Source organism: Dama dama, chromosome 13, assembly GCF_033118175.1.
Source record: "Dama dama isolate Ldn47 chromosome 13, ASM3311817v1, whole genome shotgun sequence".
In the NCBI taxonomy this organism is placed as follows: Eukaryota; Metazoa; Chordata; class Mammalia; order Artiodactyla; family Cervidae; genus Dama; species Dama dama.
Window position 1 is genome coordinate 72532491 of NC_083693.1, and position 17172 is coordinate 72549662.

Consider the following 17172-nt stretch of genomic DNA (forward strand, 5'->3'; position numbering starts at 1 on the left):
AGCCCCTGGCTTTGAACCTGGAGATCCCGGTCATGATCTCTCAGTGCTGCCACGGGGGTAGATGCTTCAGACACACAGTCAGCTGCCCACCAGGGTGGGTGGGCAATGACCTGTACCTCCAGGGGACCAGTGAGGCACAGGTCGTGAGGGCCAGTGGGGCCCGAGGGGGCACAGAACTCTGGGGGGATCTGTGAAGGACAGGGCTCTCCTTAGCAGTGAGGGCAGGCCTGTGAGGGGGTGGGGGGTCAGGCCCCTGCTGAGCCCCTGACCTTTGAACCTGAGATCTGCTTGGTGGTCTCATGGTGCTGCTGTCAGGGGTAGAGCTGAGGTGAGAGGGCAGCCTTGGGGCACATGATGTGCTCCGTGTTGGACCCCTCCCCATGTGGAGGTTCCGTGTCCCCCCCAAGGAGTGGTCTCAGTGTAGCGCGGGGGGTGGGGGCAGTTGTGCTCTGGGATGCCCAAGGCTGGGCTGGGGGTAAGTGGGCCTTGAGGGCCTGAGTGCTCCCTTCCTGCTCTCCCCATTCACCTGGGACCCCCTCCCCATTTCCCAGGGCAGTGCACCCTCAGAACAGCCTTTCTGCCATCTTTAGGGCAGTATGACCTTGACCTTCTCACTAGGCGTGATAGTGGGAGAGCTGCTTGAAGCCGAGGCTCCTTGGTTTGCACGTCCTTTGAGTTGGGTCAGGGGACTGCCCATCCCACTCCCCCACCCTCATTTCTCTTGTGGGAAAATTTGGAACTTGAGTTTCTGGGGTCCCTAATCCGGACCCTCGGAAAGAGGCAGCTCCCAGGGTCCCTCCCCGCACCCGCCTCCCCCAGACGGAGCGCCAGGCACTGGATGGGCCTGTCTTCCCCACCCCTGCCCCGCTCCATGTGCTTCCCCTCCACCCCCCTGCCCTGCCTGCGCCCCATCCTGCAGCTTGGGAACAGACCACGGAGTCAGATAATCTTTTATTCTGCTTTATTTCGGGGGTTGGGAAGGGGCAAAGGGGGCAGGGCTGGGGGCGGGGTCTTCTCCCCGTGGCAGAAAGCGGTGGTCTGGAGGGAGCCCTCTTAGCTACTCGGCACAGTCCGCTGGCTGTCTCAGTCTCTCGGTGTCCCTCGGAGCCCCTCCGCTTGTCATGGGCCTCCAGGCCCCTGTGCTGTCAGTGTTGGGGGGCGGCGGAGGGAGCCGCACCGGGCAAGGTCACCCCATCAGTGTCCTGGGAGTCGTGGGGGACTCCTGGGGATGCGAGTCCGGTAAGTACTGGTACGTCGGGACCCTCTGTGGAGCAGCACCATCCAGGTGAGAGCCGGAGGTCAGGGTCAGACAGTCAGTGTTGAGGGAGCTGGACCAGACTGGGGGGGCACTGTGCAGGGGCGGGGGGGCGGGTACTGCTTTGCAGGGTGGCGGGGGTGGGGGAGACACCACAGCACACACCACGAGACGTGGGAGGGGGGAGTCAGGGCCCAGGGGAGCTGGAGCACCGCTGTGGAGGTAGAAGAAGTCAGTGGAGCACCCAAGGTCAGTGTCCCAGGGTGGCCCGAGGCGGCCCCTTGTTACTCCAGGGGGTGGTGGGTCCCTGGCATTTGCTTGCTTGGCTGCCTCTGCTGTGCTGAATTTTCACCTGGCCTTGGGTCATGGGGTCATCTCCTGCTCATCACTGCCTTCTTCTCATTGATCTCACGCCCAGTTGCAGACCTGGCACCTGGTGAATTAAGACGGAGCTGTGTAGCCCTGAGCTGGCTCTGGGTCTCTGATGGTGGAATAGTCTGGTGGTTGGTCCATTGGTACGGACGGAGACTGTTGCTGGTTGATGAGTTGGTTGCATGCCCTTCTCAGGCGGTTCCCCTTAGGTCACCAGGGGCAGGAAGTGGGTGCAGCGTCTGAGCGAAGCGGGCCGAGGCACGGGGAGGTGCTGGAGGAAGGTTCTGTGGGGCTGCGGGGTGGCAGGGAGGAGGCGTGCCTAGTCGAGGTCAGCGTCCTCGTCGGAGTCGCTGGGCAGTTCCTCCAGCGTGGCTCCTTCTGTGGGGGGGCTTGCCTCGCCCGGCGGGGGCAGAGCCTGGGTGTAGACAGTCATCAGGAAGTTGATCAGGGCCCTGGCCGTCAGCTCCCAGTGGATCACGGTGGAGCCCCGTTGGGTGCTGCGGATGTAGGACAGGCGGGCCAGGACCTCGGCCTCGGTGGGAAGGTGCTGGAGGGGCCTGCGAGCGCCCGCAGCGGGGCTCAGGGTCTCCCACACGTCGTCCTGCGCGTCCTGCGAGGTGTCTTGCAGGCCGTCATGCAGGCCAGACTGATGTAAACGTTGCAGGTCGTCTTGCAGGGCTTCTCGCGAGACGACATACTCATCACCCTCGACGTGCGGTGCCAGGAAGTGATATGAACCCGGGTGGGTCCGGGTGCCCGCGAGGGCAGGGCCCCTGATGCCGAAGAACTGGCACAGCGTCTGCCAGAACCTGGGTGTGATCCGCAAGCCCCGCAGGGCGTGGATCTGCCAGGGGCTGGGGCCCAGGAACAGCTCGGCCAGCTCCTCGGCCGGGAGGGCATTGGCGCCTACGGGAGGCGGCATCTGGGTGAACAGCTGGGTGACGGCGGTGGCGATGCCACTGCTGGTGAGGAGGGACGTGTCCAGGAAGAGGCTTAGAGAGCGCTGTCGGGGTGGCCGGGCTGGGCCCGCGGTGGGTGCGGGCAGCAAAGCCAGGCGCCTCCTGAACTGAAGCATCACGAGGAGTGCGGCCATGGCCAGGTGGTTCTTCCAGAACAGGAGGCCTCGGTAGAAGTGCAACATGACTGCCCTGATCTGGGCCATGCTGAAGTGGGCTAGGACGCTGTTGAATATCTGGTCCACCGGTACCAGCGCCAGGAACCTCTGCTGGAGGTTCTGCCGATCGGGCTCGTCTGGGTGAAGGGCATCTTTACTCTCCTCTTTGTCCTCTGATTCTGGGGACTGATCCCTGGTGGGGGCCTGCTCGGTGACAAACATCGCTCGCCTGGTGGTGGGGGTGGCACGGCGCTGCAAGGCCCTCTGGCGGCGGAGTCTCTGCCGGCGGGGCAGGGGCTGGACGTCGTCGAAGCTCGGCATCTCCTTGACGTCGAAGTAGAAGTGGGCGAAGAAGAAGACCCAGTGGCCGGGGAGAAGTACGGTGAGCCTGTCATTGTTCAGAGAGGCTAGATCCTCCTTGTTGAGAAGGATCATGATGGGCTCCTCGGTGTTCTCCAGGTAGCGACACCACACCATGAAGGCAGCCCGGATTGGAAGGATCTTCATCTCCACCGGCGAGGCCTCCACCTCTGTCGGGGAGATGTTACGAGAGTAGAAAGCGCAGGACACTTTCTTGCCGGTTCGCTTGTCCTCTTGGATCAGGCTGGCGTACAGGGTCGTCTTGGTGACGCCCGTCCGCAAGTAGAACTGGTTCTGGGGCTTGGGGTGGTAGAGGAGGGGCGCATGGTGGAATGCCCGCTTCAGGCCCCTGAAGGCCTCCTGCTCCTCGTCCCCCCAGGAGAAAGGCAGGTCAGCCCGGAGCCGCCGTATCAGGGGCTCCGTGATGGTGGCGAACCGTTCCACGAAGTGCCGGTAGGGGAAGGCGAATTCCATGAGGTTTCGCAGGGACTTCCTCGACCCAGGGGTGGGGTACCCTGTGATGGTGCTGACGATGCTCTTGTTGAGTTTCACCCCCTTGGGGGTCACGACGAACCCCAGGAACTCGGCAGTGTGCTGGTGGAACTGGCTCCTCTGTAGGGAACAGTAGACGTGGTGATAGCGGAAGCGGACCAGGACTTGGCGCACGTGTTGGTAGTGCTCCTCCTGGCTCATGGAGTAGACCAGGACGTCCTGCCCATAGGAGACGACAAAGATACCGATCATGTCCTTTAGGATAAAGTGGATCACACCCTGGGAGATGATAGGGTCTGCGCAGATCGGGAAGGTCTGGTAGCTCGTCATGTTTTGGAGCTCCAAACCGAACGCCACTTTCCATACGTCTTCTGTCTTGTGTATGTTCATGCTTTCCTCCACGATGGTCCCACGCAGCTCCAGCTTGGTGAACCATGTAGCCCCGTGTAACTGGTCGAACATTTCTGGAATCATCTGTACGTAGTCATGCCTGCCGGTCAGCATGTCCTGCAGATCCCAGAATTCCTGCTGCTTGGCTTTTTCTTGCATCCCGGCACTCACAGGTTCCCACGGCGCGTTGGAGGTGCAGTCGTAAAAGGTCTCCTCGCTTTGATCACTGTCTCCAGCCTGCTGAAGCTCAGAGGGCTCTGATTCAGAAAGATCATCGGATCCGTCTGAGCTTGGCTGGTCGGAAGTCTCCTCATCTGCTTCCTTCGGGTTAAACACGTCGGCCAGGTCGGAGTACTGGTGTGGCAATCCGGGCAGCAGGCTTATGGCATGGTCTTCCAGAGCGATGCATGGTGGGGGCGGGCGGAAGCAGTTCTTCAGGCAGTAGGGAGAGTGGAAGGTACAGCGGCCTTTCATCCAGTCGATTTCGGGGATGTGGAGCTGGAGCCACTTGATGCCTAGGATTATGGAGAAGGTGGATGAAGCAACAATGTCGAATTCCAGAGACTCTTGATGGTTCTGGTGCAAACACACCAGGGGTTCGGTGTAGAGCCAGACCGGTTCGTTGCTGATCAGTGAGCTGTCCGCGAACTGGGCCGACTCTGCGTAGGGCTTCTGGTAAAGCTCCACGTGGTGCTCTTGGGCGAATTCTTCATCCATGTAGTTGCTTCTCGCTTCCGAATCAACCAGGGCCTGGACCGCCACGCTGTGGTAGGGGTTCACCCTCACCAGGAATAGCAGGAAGAGGTGGTTGTGTCTGATGTCAGGGTGGAACTGGTTGGGCAGCCAGGTGTTCACGGTCCACCTCTCGGGACCAGGTGAGTCGAGCCAGGTCAGGTGCCGCGGGCGGACCTCCGGGGACAGCCTGAACACCGCCCTTCTCTCGGCCAGCTTGTCCTCTATCTGCAGGACCAGTGCGATCAGGTTTTTCAGTGAATTCGGCTGCGGGATGCGGAACAGATAGTGCCTGATTTCTTCCTTGAGCCCCTGGCACAGGTGGGCCTGGAGGACTTCGTCCGGCCAGCCCAAGGTGGGTATCAGGCTCTGGAACTCATTGATGTATTCGATGGCGGGGCGATCCCCCTGCCTGAGGTGTAATATGGCATCTTCTGCTACCCGCAGGGCCTGGCGGTACTCAAACGTGTCGTTCATGGCTTCCAGGAAGGCCGGGAAGTTGTCAATCACGGAGCTGTCTCTCTCCACCAGGTCACTGGCCCATTCCATAGCCATGCCCGAGAGGTGACTGATGACGTACCCCACTCGAAGGCGGTCATTGCAGAACACTCTTGGGTAGCTCTGTAAGATCAGCTGGCAGAGCACAATGAACTCATGGTATTCTCTGCGATCGCCTGAGAACCGGCTCGGGTTCGGCAGTTGGCCATCGCTGATCGCATTCATCAGGATCTCTTCCGCCACTCGCTGCTGCTCTCTGAGGTCTTGCGTCCGGAAATACAGAGAGATGATGGACTTCACCATGCCCATGACCTCCACTGTTGAGCTATCTGGCTCTTCGGGACTCTCGTCTTCTTCCGACTCAGCCAGGTCAGTGTAGTAGTCTTGGTCTTCCTCGGACTCCCATGGGTTGTCCTCTGCCTCTTCCATTCCACCAGGTGCCCCACTGAATGGACCCCCCTCTTCCAGATGAGAACCCTCGCATGACTCCTCCAAGTCTTGGAGTAGGTCATTGGGTGGATCCTTTATTTCCCTATGTGGGCCACTGGATGGCTCCTCCATGTCTTGGCGGAGATCAATGGACTGCTCTTCCATTTCCTGGGCCAGGCCACCGGCCAGCCCCGCCGCCTCCGCTCCGTAGCCTGGTGGTGTCTCCACAGTGGTGTTGGATGAGCCCTCGGAGGACTCCATTTGTTTTGATGATGGATTCTTACGCTCCATCATCGTCTCAAATGAGTCTTCAGAGGGTTCTATCATTTCGTCGGATGGAAAGGAGTGTTCTCTGAAGACTGGTAAGGTCGTGACGCGTCCAGTCAGTGACTGGGACGGCAGAGATCAGAACCTGGGGCTGGGGAGGCGGGGGTGGAGGAAAGGCAGTGGTTTAGGGTCTCATGAGGTCAGGGTCTCTAGGACAAGTTAGATGCCCACCTAGTCTGAATCAGCAGAGGAAATCTCCCTGGGTCTAACTTAGGGTATTCTGTAGAGAGAAAAGATCCTCAACCCCCCTGACCTTTGCACCTTTGCACCTGAGGCTTATTCTGCCTGTCTGGCCTGCCTGCTTCCCCCACGGCTGTGAGAAATTCACAGTTCATAAATTCTGTGGTGTGATGGGCCCAGAGCGGCCCAGTGGCAGGCAGGCACCTGGCAGGATGCACTGGCTACTTCATTTCAAGCCTGGCACATAGGCCTGGTCAACTTCCCTGCCCTTCTTTGGTCACCAGAAGGTCACAGAGGTCACATCTCAGTGCCATCCAAAGCTTCCCCTGGCAGGCTGGGCCCCCTTGGGGCTGAGGTGGGAATCTCCAGTAGAGATGCCTACTGGTTAGCAAGTTCAGGGCACGAGCAGAAAATGGGCACTTGGCTGCGATCCCGTCAGCTGGGTCAGCTGCCTGCAATAGCTCTTATTTCTTCTCCTAGATTCAAAGGAGACACTGGGGACAGGTGGAAGCCATGATCTGAATTCTGGCTTTTCTATCCCCCCCACCCCCCCACCCGCCCCCCAGCGAAATACCTACTGTCTGCTAGAGACATGTCATTTGTGACTTAATTCTGACTCGGAATTTTTGCTGATTTTTTTTCTCTTTCACCGACTTGCAGTGCTGAGTTCTCCCCAGCTCTGAGCTGTCAGGGGAGACCTACCAATCATGTCTCCACCTCTCCTAAAATCTCCACTCTCCCAAGACTAGCCCTTCTTGTCTGCGGGGTTCAGGAACTTCAAACATCTGGCCTCAATTCCACTCGTGCAAACATCTTTACAGACCCTCCAATCTCTTTGCCCCAGTGGACACACTTCTCTGTCCTGGGCTGGTTTCCCCCCAACACTGGGGTGTAGCTCGTAGAGCTGGGATATTCAGTAAGGTGTGGGGAGGGCATGAGATAATCTTGACATCTGAGTGACTGAAGAACTGATTTTGGAAAATCTTTAGTGGGTCAAGGCTGAATTGACAGAGATGTCTTGGTTGGGATTGTTAACGTGCTCCTCTGCTGGTGCAGGGCAAATTGAGTTCTGGCTGTCCAATTAATTAGCTCTACAGTTATCGTTCTTTAGGCATTTAACACTTTTTGTTGCTTCTCAGTTTTGTTTTTAGCCCCCGGGCCAATCTATTAAAAAAAAAAATGCATTCCCTAGCGAAAAACTCCTCATTGGCTAAAATCCAACCTTTCCAACATGATATGCTGCTTCTAAAAATTAAATGCATTCTTGTTAGCATGACAGTTAAATTTAATTCTGCAGTCCCTCTGATTAAGCCTTCACTGTTTATTCGCCATCTACGATATTAAATGCAAACCTGTTAGCATAAAAATTCCTGACACATAAACTCATCAAAATCATTTTTTGGCTAAAATTTAAGGTCTTAAAATAATAGAAAATTCTGATCATGTTTTTCTTTCAAAGTAGAGACTACATTTCTTTAGGTAAAATCGTCATCACCATCCTCATATCCATTATAACAAGATTATATATATAGCACATCTCATAGATTAGCTCATTTCCTCTTCATAAAAGTCCTGTAAACTATATATTATTATTGTAAAATTCCAAGTCACTAATTAAAATACAAAAGTTGACAAATTAATTCATCTGCCAACTCATGTGTTAGAAATAAAAATCTCAGCTGTCTCTTACAGCTCTTAAAACCTTTTGTTGGTTAAAATTTAAAAATTTAAATTGGCTAAAATTAGACATAAAATCTCATTATGTATCTTGCAACCATTAAAATGCTTTATTGTCTAAAATTTAAAATAAAAAATTTAAATTGCTTAAGATTTGAATTTAAAACTTAAAATTTTTAAATTGGTAATTTTAAATTGGTTAAAACTTAAAATAGAATTTCTCAGTATGTCTCTTACAACCCTTGAAACCCTTTATTGGCTAAAATTTAAAAAATTAAATTAGCTAAAATTTACAATATAAGATCTCATTATGTATCTTACAACCCTTGAAATGCTTTATTCGCTAAAATTTAAGAATTTAAATTGGCTAAAATTTGAATTTTAAAATTAAAAATTTTAGATTGGCTAAAATTGAAACTATAAAGTCTCAGTTGTCTCTTAAGTATTTTATTGGCTAACACTTAATATTTAAGAATTCAAACTGGCTAAAATTTGAATTTAAAAATCAAAACATTAAATTGGCTTTATATTTTAAAATTAAAAATGTTAAATTGGCTAAAATTTAGAGTACAGAATCTCAGTATGTCTCTAAAAGCTATTAAAACACTGTATTGGCTAATATTTAAAATATAAAAATTTAAATGGGCTAAATTAAAAATTTTGAATGTAAAATCCCTAAATGTCACCTACAGCCCTTAAAACCATTTATTGGCTAAAATTTTAAATTGACTAAAATTTTAATATAAAATCTCAGTATATCTTTTAAAACCCTTAAGGTGTTTTATTGACTAAAATAAATTGTTTAAATTTGAATTTAAAAATAAAAAATGTTAAATTGGTTACAATTTAAAATACAGAATCTCAGTGTGTCTCTGAAAACCATTAATTAGCTAAAAACTGAGCACCTTAGCACAATGATTTAAAAACTAGATTATCCCCTTCTTAATATAAAGTCTACTCTTAATATGTTTATAAATTTGAGGCACCTGATGAAATCCTTCAACTTTCCCAATTTCAACCTAAAATCTGATATCCTTGGCATGTTGTTAAAACCTGATATTACTATATTCTGGATATTAACCTGATACTACTAATATTCCTTAACATAGAATTTAAACTTTTAGCAAGATGCATAAAAGTTATCCATAACTTCTCTATTTAAAGCTTACAAAAGTTTCTTTTCATTGACTATAACATGAAGTTCCAATCACTTAGGATAAAATAAAAAACTTTATTATGAATTTATCTGCAAACTGATGGATATTAAACCGCAAATCTCACTAAGTCACTTCTTAAACTTTGTGTTATTGGCTTAATTCCAAACCAGTAATTAGACATGATATCAAAGTCTGACCATTTCATTAAAGGCCACACTTGCAAGAAACATGAATTTGGTCTTGTAACTTCTGCTTAAAGTCTTATAATATCTCTAAAGTCCTTAGCATATAGGACCTAAACTCCTTAGCATAAAAGACACATTTTACTGTACAATTTCTCTGCAGCCTTTGTTTATCAAACACAGACATTTTGCCGTATCACTCTCTGAGAATCTCTTAATGGCCAACATCCAAATTCCTTAGCCCAACACAAAAAACCGATCCTGTTCCTCAGATCCTGTTCCCAAACTTCTTAGCATGCTATGCAAATTCAATCCTGTAGCCTCTGTATCTCCTGCCCCACCTCTGTATTACTTGCCATAAACGCTCAATCCGCCACCATACAGCACAGACTGGGTGCAGTTTTGCCAAGGGGTGCCTCGCCTGAACTGTCGATGTGCCCTCATTATCTGCTTCATCACATCCAGACACCTTAGCCTAAACTATGTTTTACTAGCTAATTCCCCTGGAGATGAAACTCTACTCAGTCATTCTTTAAGACCCTTTATTGGCTAAAATCCAGACGCCTCTACACGAGGTTCAAAAATGAGATCATATCCCTCCTCTGAATGAGATGCTCTCATTGGATGCCTTCAATTCATCCAATTCACACATAAAATCACATCTACTTGGCATGTTATGAAAATCTGAACATACTGTCATAAAAATCTGCTCTTGTAGCTCTCCTGAAGTGTGTACATTTGGTCATGTAACTCCCCAATTTTAAACTCAAGGTTTTTTCATAGCCTATAACATAAAATCCCAGCTACTCATAAAATGCAACATTTTACCATATAATTTATCATTGGGTTGGTCTGTTAGAAAACTCCACACAGCTTACCCTGTCACTCTTTGATACACTTTATTGGCGTAAATCCATACTTATTAGCATGAAATAAAAATCCGATCTTGTCATTCCTTAAAATAAAATTCACACTTTCTAACACAGTCAGTAAACTTTGATCTTGTCACCTCACCTTAAGAATCTTACAATGTCTCTTGATTGTGGAATTATGGAATAAACACTCAAAATCTTAGCATAAAATGTGAATTTTGTTTGGTAATTTCACTGTAAACTCTTTATCAAATACAACGAAGCTCAGCACATCCCTCTTAGAACTTTTTATTGGCTGAAATCAATTTCCTAGGCACTTGCAAAAATCTCATCGTGTCAGAGCCTCAAAGTAAATTCCACATTTCTTTGCGTATTCCCAGTATTGCTCATGGAATTTCTCTGTTTCAACTTTGTTGTCAACATCAGTCAAATTTCCTTGGTATGCTCTGAAAGTCAGACTTTAGCACCCCCTCAACTCATAAAGGATGTTTTAGCGTGATACTTAAATGAGTGACTTTTACTTTTCTGTCAACAACTTCCCAATGTTTCCTCATTGTCCATTCATAAAATCCAAAGCCTTAAAATATGTTTTATGTTTTTCTGCTTACTTACCTCCCACAAGCAAAAAATCTCCCCATCATATTTCTTCAAACCCATGTGCAAGAATCCAAACTCCTTAGCGTAATTATAAAAGTTTGACGTATCACTTCTCAGTAATAAAGTCCAGATTACTTCCCTCCAAACTCTGTATCTATTCATGAGGCCGCCCCCAGCCCCCGCTTAAAATCTTTTTAACCATCACTAACAAAATATCTCCACATCTTAGCATGGCACCCCCATTTAATCACGATATCCTCAGTTTAAAATCCTTAACATTTCATGTCCATAACATAAAATCCAATTGCCTGAGCATGAAATGAAAATTGGACCAAGTGTTTGCTATCTTGAAAAATATTTACATGGCTCTTTATTAGTTAGAGTAGAAAGCCTAAATTTGCATGAAATCAAAATTTTTATATTGTCTCGCTTCAGTTCCTTATTCCTTTCACACTTCCCTCCTGAAAGACTGGGGTTCGTTACTTCTTGTGCCCCCAAATGCATCTTGATTTCATTGTCACAGATCATTTTTTTTTGAACTTGTCTCTGTACCTATGATTCATTAATTCATATAGAATGTCCTGACTTTTTCTTTTGGGCCAGACATTATGCTAGACCCCCACTCTAGCATGAAGAAATGGAGGCAGCCTTGCCTTGCAGAACATTACCAGCCAAGAGATGAGGACCACGCACCCTCGTGTTCAGTACTGTGCCAGAGGTGAGCTTGGGGTCTCGGGGCAGGGCCAGGGGTGTCCCTGAGTCCCTGGTGAGAGCTCTCTTGAGGCTCCACTGGGCTCAGCTGTCTGTCCCTCTGCCAGGACTTTGGGCATCATCAGGGCCTGGGTCCTGCTGCATATTGCTTTAGAAACCAGTGCGGGCTTCCTTCTGACCCCTGTCCTCCATGGGCCCACCTGTCGCAGCTCTATGCAGCCCAAGAGGCTGCCCCTGCCTCTGCTCTGGGCTCTAAAGAAGTATTATTCCCAGTTCTGTAAATGCAGCTGGGATCATGTTGAAGTCTCAAGGCTCACGAAAATTTCTTTGAGCAATATCTACTGACTTGGAAATTCTTAACCTTACCAAAAAAAAAAACCCTCCAAAATCCAGGATGTGCAGCTGGTTTAGTGCAGCTGGTTTGGGGTCTTGGCGTTGGATTCTCTTTCCCCTCCCGACACTCATAGACAGACAATCCAGCCTCACCACCTTCGGTGCCCGGAGCCTTCTCGGTCAGGTCAGCTCCTTGCTCGCCTCTGAGCAAGTGGCCCATTGGGTCAGGGCTGCCAGCGTGTGTCTATGAAGGGTTGGGTGTGGAGGAGAGGCGGGGGGCCAATCCCTCAGCGAATACTTCTCTCCCCGCGCGCCACCCCCTCCTCACCGTCAGCTCACTTGTGCAGTAAAGGAAATCTGATTTTAAAAATAGAGCTTGGAAGAGGAGATGAGAGGATGTTTAGGGGCAGGGTTTGAGCCTGGGGCAGGGGGTGGGCGTGGAGGAGTTAAGGGAGAGGTGAGGACATGTTGCCAGCCTCCCAGGTGCTGGCTGCCACAACTGGAGCAATGACCCCTCCCCCCCGCCCAGCTCTCGTGGCACCTGAAGTCAGGTGAAGACCCCGGCCTGCCCCGCCCGGCCTCTAGGCTGTGCTCAGAACCATGTGGACTCAGTGGACACAACTGTGGGGTCGGGGGGCTTCGGTGGTCTGAGTGTCCTCACGTGCCCCTTCCGCTGCCCTGGTCCTGGCTGCTGGCATGGACGGAGGGGAGCATCCAGATGTGGGTGGGCATACAGGGGCGCTAGGAGGGCCACAGGCTGTTGTTTGTTATTCTGTTAGATTAGTGCCAAGGTCAGCGTGCGCAGACGAGGCTGGGGGCCCTTCTTGGTTCCCCTGGTACGGACCAGGGGCATGGTCCCCCTCTGCATTCAGCTGGCTGGTCAGGAGCAGAGGAGGAGGGTGCTGGGAGTTCTGAGGGGGATTCCCGAGGGTCCTGTGAAGAGCTGGGCTTGGGTGCTGGGTCCCTGGGACCTTCAGGAACTGCTGGCTGAGCAGAGTTCAAGTCAGGGGTCCCCCCCTCCTGGGCACTCAACCCCCTGATGTGTGCCAAAGACCCCCTTGGTCCTTCCCAGATGGGAGACCCCTCTCACTGACCCCAAACAGCGAGTCTCCATCCTCCTTTTCCTTCCCCTGGGGCAGGGGGGACTAGGGACAGAGGGGCTAGGCTGTCAGGCCCCACTGGGCCTTGGACATCACTGGGGACACTACTGTCTGGAAAGCGGATGCTGTGATTCAAGAAGACAGTGAGTACTGTTCCCTGGGCTCCTCCTCCACCTCCAGCCGGGGCGGGGCAGGGGTCCTCCTGGAGAGGGTCTGCACAGCCCCTTGCTTCCCCCTCCAGCTATCCAGGGGGCAGGCAGTGCCCCTGACCCAGCCGTGTTCCCTCCGCTGAGTGCCTGCCCACCCTCCACTTGACGGGCGGCTCCAGGGGGCAGCTGGCTCACTCTGCCCAGAATAACCAGGGGGGACGGGGAGAGTGCCGCCTGCGGGCGGGGCTGGGAGAGGGGTCATGCGGCCAGCGGCCTCCTTCTTTGGGCTGCCCTGATCGGCAGGGCCAACCAGCTGCTCCCCGGGACTGCTCTTGCCTTTCAAGGCAAGCGGGCAGGGGAGGGCACCCGGACCAGCTGCCAGCCCTGGGCCCTCGCTGACTTTCAGCATGCCCTTCTCCTGACCCTCAGTTTCCCCAGAGCTGCAGGGATGCTTGGGGAGGGGTCTTCTCATGTGGCTCCTATAGTTCAAGGGTCCTGAGAGGGGTCTGACGGGTGACCCTGGGGAGCAGGGGTGTGAGGAGGGGTTGTCTGAGTATGTGTGTGCATGCTAAGTCGCTTCAGTCGTATCCAACTCTTTGTGACCCTATGGACCGTAGCCCACCAGGCTCCTCTGTTCATGGGGATTCTCCAGGCAAGAATAGTGGAGTGGGTTGCCATGCCCTCCTCCAGGGGATCTTCCCAACCCAGGGATCGAACTCGTATCCCTTATGTCTCCTGCATCAGCAGGCAGCTTCTTGACCACTAGTGCCACCTGGAAAGCCCCTTGTCAGAGTAGGTGGAACTCAGTTCCACCAATTGCTCTTAGAAATTGGGGGTTCTTGGGAGCACAGACTGGGGGGCTTCTTCTAGTGCTGGTCCAGGTGTCAGAGTCGGGCTGAGAGGGGCTTCAGTGGGCTTTTTTGAGCCTCTGGTGGGTTCCCTCTGTTCTTGGGGTGCTGTGGTTGCAGGCCCAGGAGCCTGGGGTTCTTGGAGCAGGAGGATGGGGCCTTGGTACCGGGCAACTCGGCCCAGACTGGCCTCAGTCTCTCCATTTACTTAGCGGAGGGCCCCGCCTTCCCAGGCAGGGGGGGGGACCAGCCCTTTACTGTGAAATGCTCCAAACAAGTCTGGGCTTGTTATTATCATTAAGGCTCTTATGATTATCACTTTTATCACACCCACTATAATTGTAATGGTCAGATGGATTCAGACAGTGTTTTCACGCATGGCATCAACTTTAATTTTCCCATTAACCCCATGAGATGACGATGCCCTCCCTTGTAAGTGAGGCAGCCAGAGTCCAGAGGGTCACACGACCTGCCCGGGAGCTGTAATTAGCAGTGGCGAGGGCCCCTGGGATCAGGACCATTGAACAGCCCCAGCACTGAGCAGGTCTGGAACTAGTGAGGGATGGGGTGTCTAAATGCAGAAGGCACGAGTCCTCCAGACTGGGGTAATTAGCATTCATTTATTAAAATGGATGTTTCCCAAGTGTCTGCTCTGTGGCAGGCCCGGCCCAGGGCACTAGGCCCCTAACACTGACTTTGTTCCTTACGGGGTGGGGTGTGTTCCCTGCCTCACAGCTTTAACTGGGATTCAGAGAGCCCAGTTTAGGAAGGAAGAGGCAGAGGCAGCCGGGCTTAGGCTTTCTTCCCTCCACTGGTGGACGGGGGGATGGCGGGAGCTGACGCCCCAGGGGCAGTGGGCAGTGGCCATTCAGAGTCCCTGAGGACCGGAGGAGCCACTTTCATTTCATGGTTCGACAGGAGGTGAGACTGAAGGAATGAGGACCTCAGGGTCTGCCCTCAGTCTTCCAGAAGACCTCACGTGGTTATTTCCAATCAATTTGGCTAATTTGGGTGTGGGCAGAGGGACAGGACAGCTGGCCCAGGGCCTGCTAATTATAGCCACTTGAGTGTTTGTACAGAGCCATTGAGTCCTCCATGTCATGGTTTTTTTCTTGCAGACAAATGAATCCTTTAACCTTTGTTTCTGAGCGCTGGCCCAGCCCCACCCCCCCCCCCCCCACCCACCAGCACCACCCACCCTGGGGGGCGGGAGTTCAGCATGGGACCCCCTCACCCTGAGTCTTACCTTTGACGCAGGTGATCAGTAGCTCTGCTTCTGTCCCGTCAGCTGGAGCTCCGCTTCTTTCTAGAAGGTTATTGGATAAATGGGTTTCTTTAAGTATGAGAGTCCAGGTTGGGGTGGTGCATGCACTTTGCACAGTAGTGACCTCAGTCTGCTTCCGGCTTTGTCCTGCCTTTCTCAGGGGTCCACGTCACATCACGTGATACAGTCTCCCCAGTGCTGCGTCTGGCTCCCTCCATCATTTGAGTCCTTACTATGTGCCAGGCGCTGTTTTCATTCTCTTAACCCTCGTTAACACCCTTTGAAGGTGTGACTTTTTTCTCATCCCCGTTTTGCAGAAGAGGAGCCTGAGGCCCGAGACAAACCTCAGACCTCCTCCCTCCTCTTTCGGGGTCTGACACATCCCATCGGCCTTGCCTGCACCGGAGGCCCTGTGGCCCCGCCCTTGCTCTGGACTCCTGAGCTCAGAAGCCCCTGCAGGGTTTCATTCCTGCCCCTGAGAGCAGTCTGCACTCTCTGCTCTTTCTGCCCTCCCTCCCCCTAGGCACACAGTAGGGCTGTCAGCAGCAGGGGTGGGGGGAGACCCGGGGGCGGGGGATCTGAAAGGTGGGCTGCCCCTCGGCTTGGGGACCTGGTGTGTATTGTCTCTTCTCCCTTCCCAGGAGGCCTGCAGGCGGGATGGCGGCTTTCTCCAGGAAGGGAGTAGATGCCTGGCCAGGATCGAATCAAAAGGTCTGAAAAATGATTGCTTTTTATCCCCTGATTGGTACATGTGAACAATAGGTAAACTCGTAGGGTCCTCAGGGCAGATCTAACCTGAGCTCTTTGTTTTGCAGCCGTGGCTCGCTGCCCCCAGCGGGCAGTGAGTCAGTGGGTTCCCAAGGCCAAGGAGAGGCCCAGCCCTGGCCCCCCCAGGATGGCAGGCCCACCCAGGGGAGTGTGAGGCCCTTCTAGGCTGACCTCAAAGACCTCCCTCCCCCCAGGTACGTGCGTCCTGCTCGGTCATACAGCCTCTTTCAGGGGGGAAGGCCCTCAAAAGCTGGGGGTGGCAGTCGAGGTCACACAACCTTAAGATGGTAGTTTATTTTAAAAATCCAACACAATGCTGTTCCTCTTGACTGTCCCTCTTGACATACCCCCCCAGGGAGGTGTTAAACTCTCTCACTATGATTACGACGGGGGAGGAGGGGGCATCTTTGATGGGGGTCTGCTCTGGGGGCAGCAGGAGCAGGCTCCCGTGGGTGGAGGCTGGTGGCCTTGGTCAAGTGATTATAATTCCCTTTGCTGGCTCCTGTAGGATGGGGACAGCCATCTTTAAGTATCACCTTGATGCTTTTAATGAAGGACAATAAGAGAATGCCTGGTGCATAGTAGGTGCTCAACTGATGTAAAATTGGTTCTCATTTCATTGGATCTGTCCCCTAACTGTCGCTTTTAAAGCCCTTCTCATTTTTTGTAGAATCCAGAGGTACACCTGGAGAGATAAACAGGTCCGCCTTGGGTCCAGAGGCTCTTTCCTTGAGTCAACCTTGTAACTTTTATTGGCCTGGCGGGACTTACATAGCCTTCTGGAGGAATGAGCATCTTCATGTGGAATTACCCTGGCCCGGAGGCAGGCGCAGGTAACTTGGGAACTGTATTTTACTTTTATTTATCATAAGCATCTTTTGTATCTGCAAAACTATGACAGACATCTCAAAAGTATTTGCCAGGATCAAAGGCCATCCAAAATAAAGTGCCATGTAATAAATAGCAGGGGCTCGTGTGCGGAAAAGGTGATGAAGAGCTGGTTGTGTTGGTGGAGAGCTGGCTAACCTGGGCTCACATTTCTTTTGTGCAGAGTCATGGTTGAAAATAAGCATCTGTCTGGCAGAGGGGAGAGAATTCTAGAAGGTCCTGCTTGTGTCAGCTTAGGGAGGGGAAGATCTTAAGCAGCTAAATGATAGCTCATCTGTGCAGATGGAGGCCAAGACAAAACCTAACTTTAGATTGATCTGGGTTTCAAGTTGGCCTGGTTTTGTGTTCTTGGGGTCTCTGAGCCTTGATATCTTTATCTGCATAAAGATAAAGGGTCTTCTTAGCTGCACAGTTAGCCCCATGCCTGCGACAGCTGGAGGGGGTCTTTGGGGCTGGGTCTGAAGCTTAGTATGCAGG

At 51.8% G+C, this 17172-nt stretch overlaps 1 protein-coding gene across 1 annotated transcript; it reads right to left on the reverse strand.

Moving 5' to 3' along the window:
* Positions 1 to 1946: 1946 nt before the first annotated feature.
* Positions 1947 to 5969, reverse strand: RTL1 (retrotransposon Gag like 1). The gene has a single exon (XM_061159127.1). It carries the CDS (start codon positions 5967 to 5969, stop codon positions 1947 to 1949), a length of 4023 nt encoding a protein of 1340 aa, XP_061015110.1.
* Positions 5970 to 17172: the final 11203 nt, after the last annotated feature.

What these genes read in the sequence shown, in the direction of transcription:
- RTL1 (XM_061159127.1), bottom strand. Translation starts at nt 5,969, where the DNA reads ATGATAGAACCCTCTGAAGACTCATTTGAGACGATGATGGAGCGTAAG.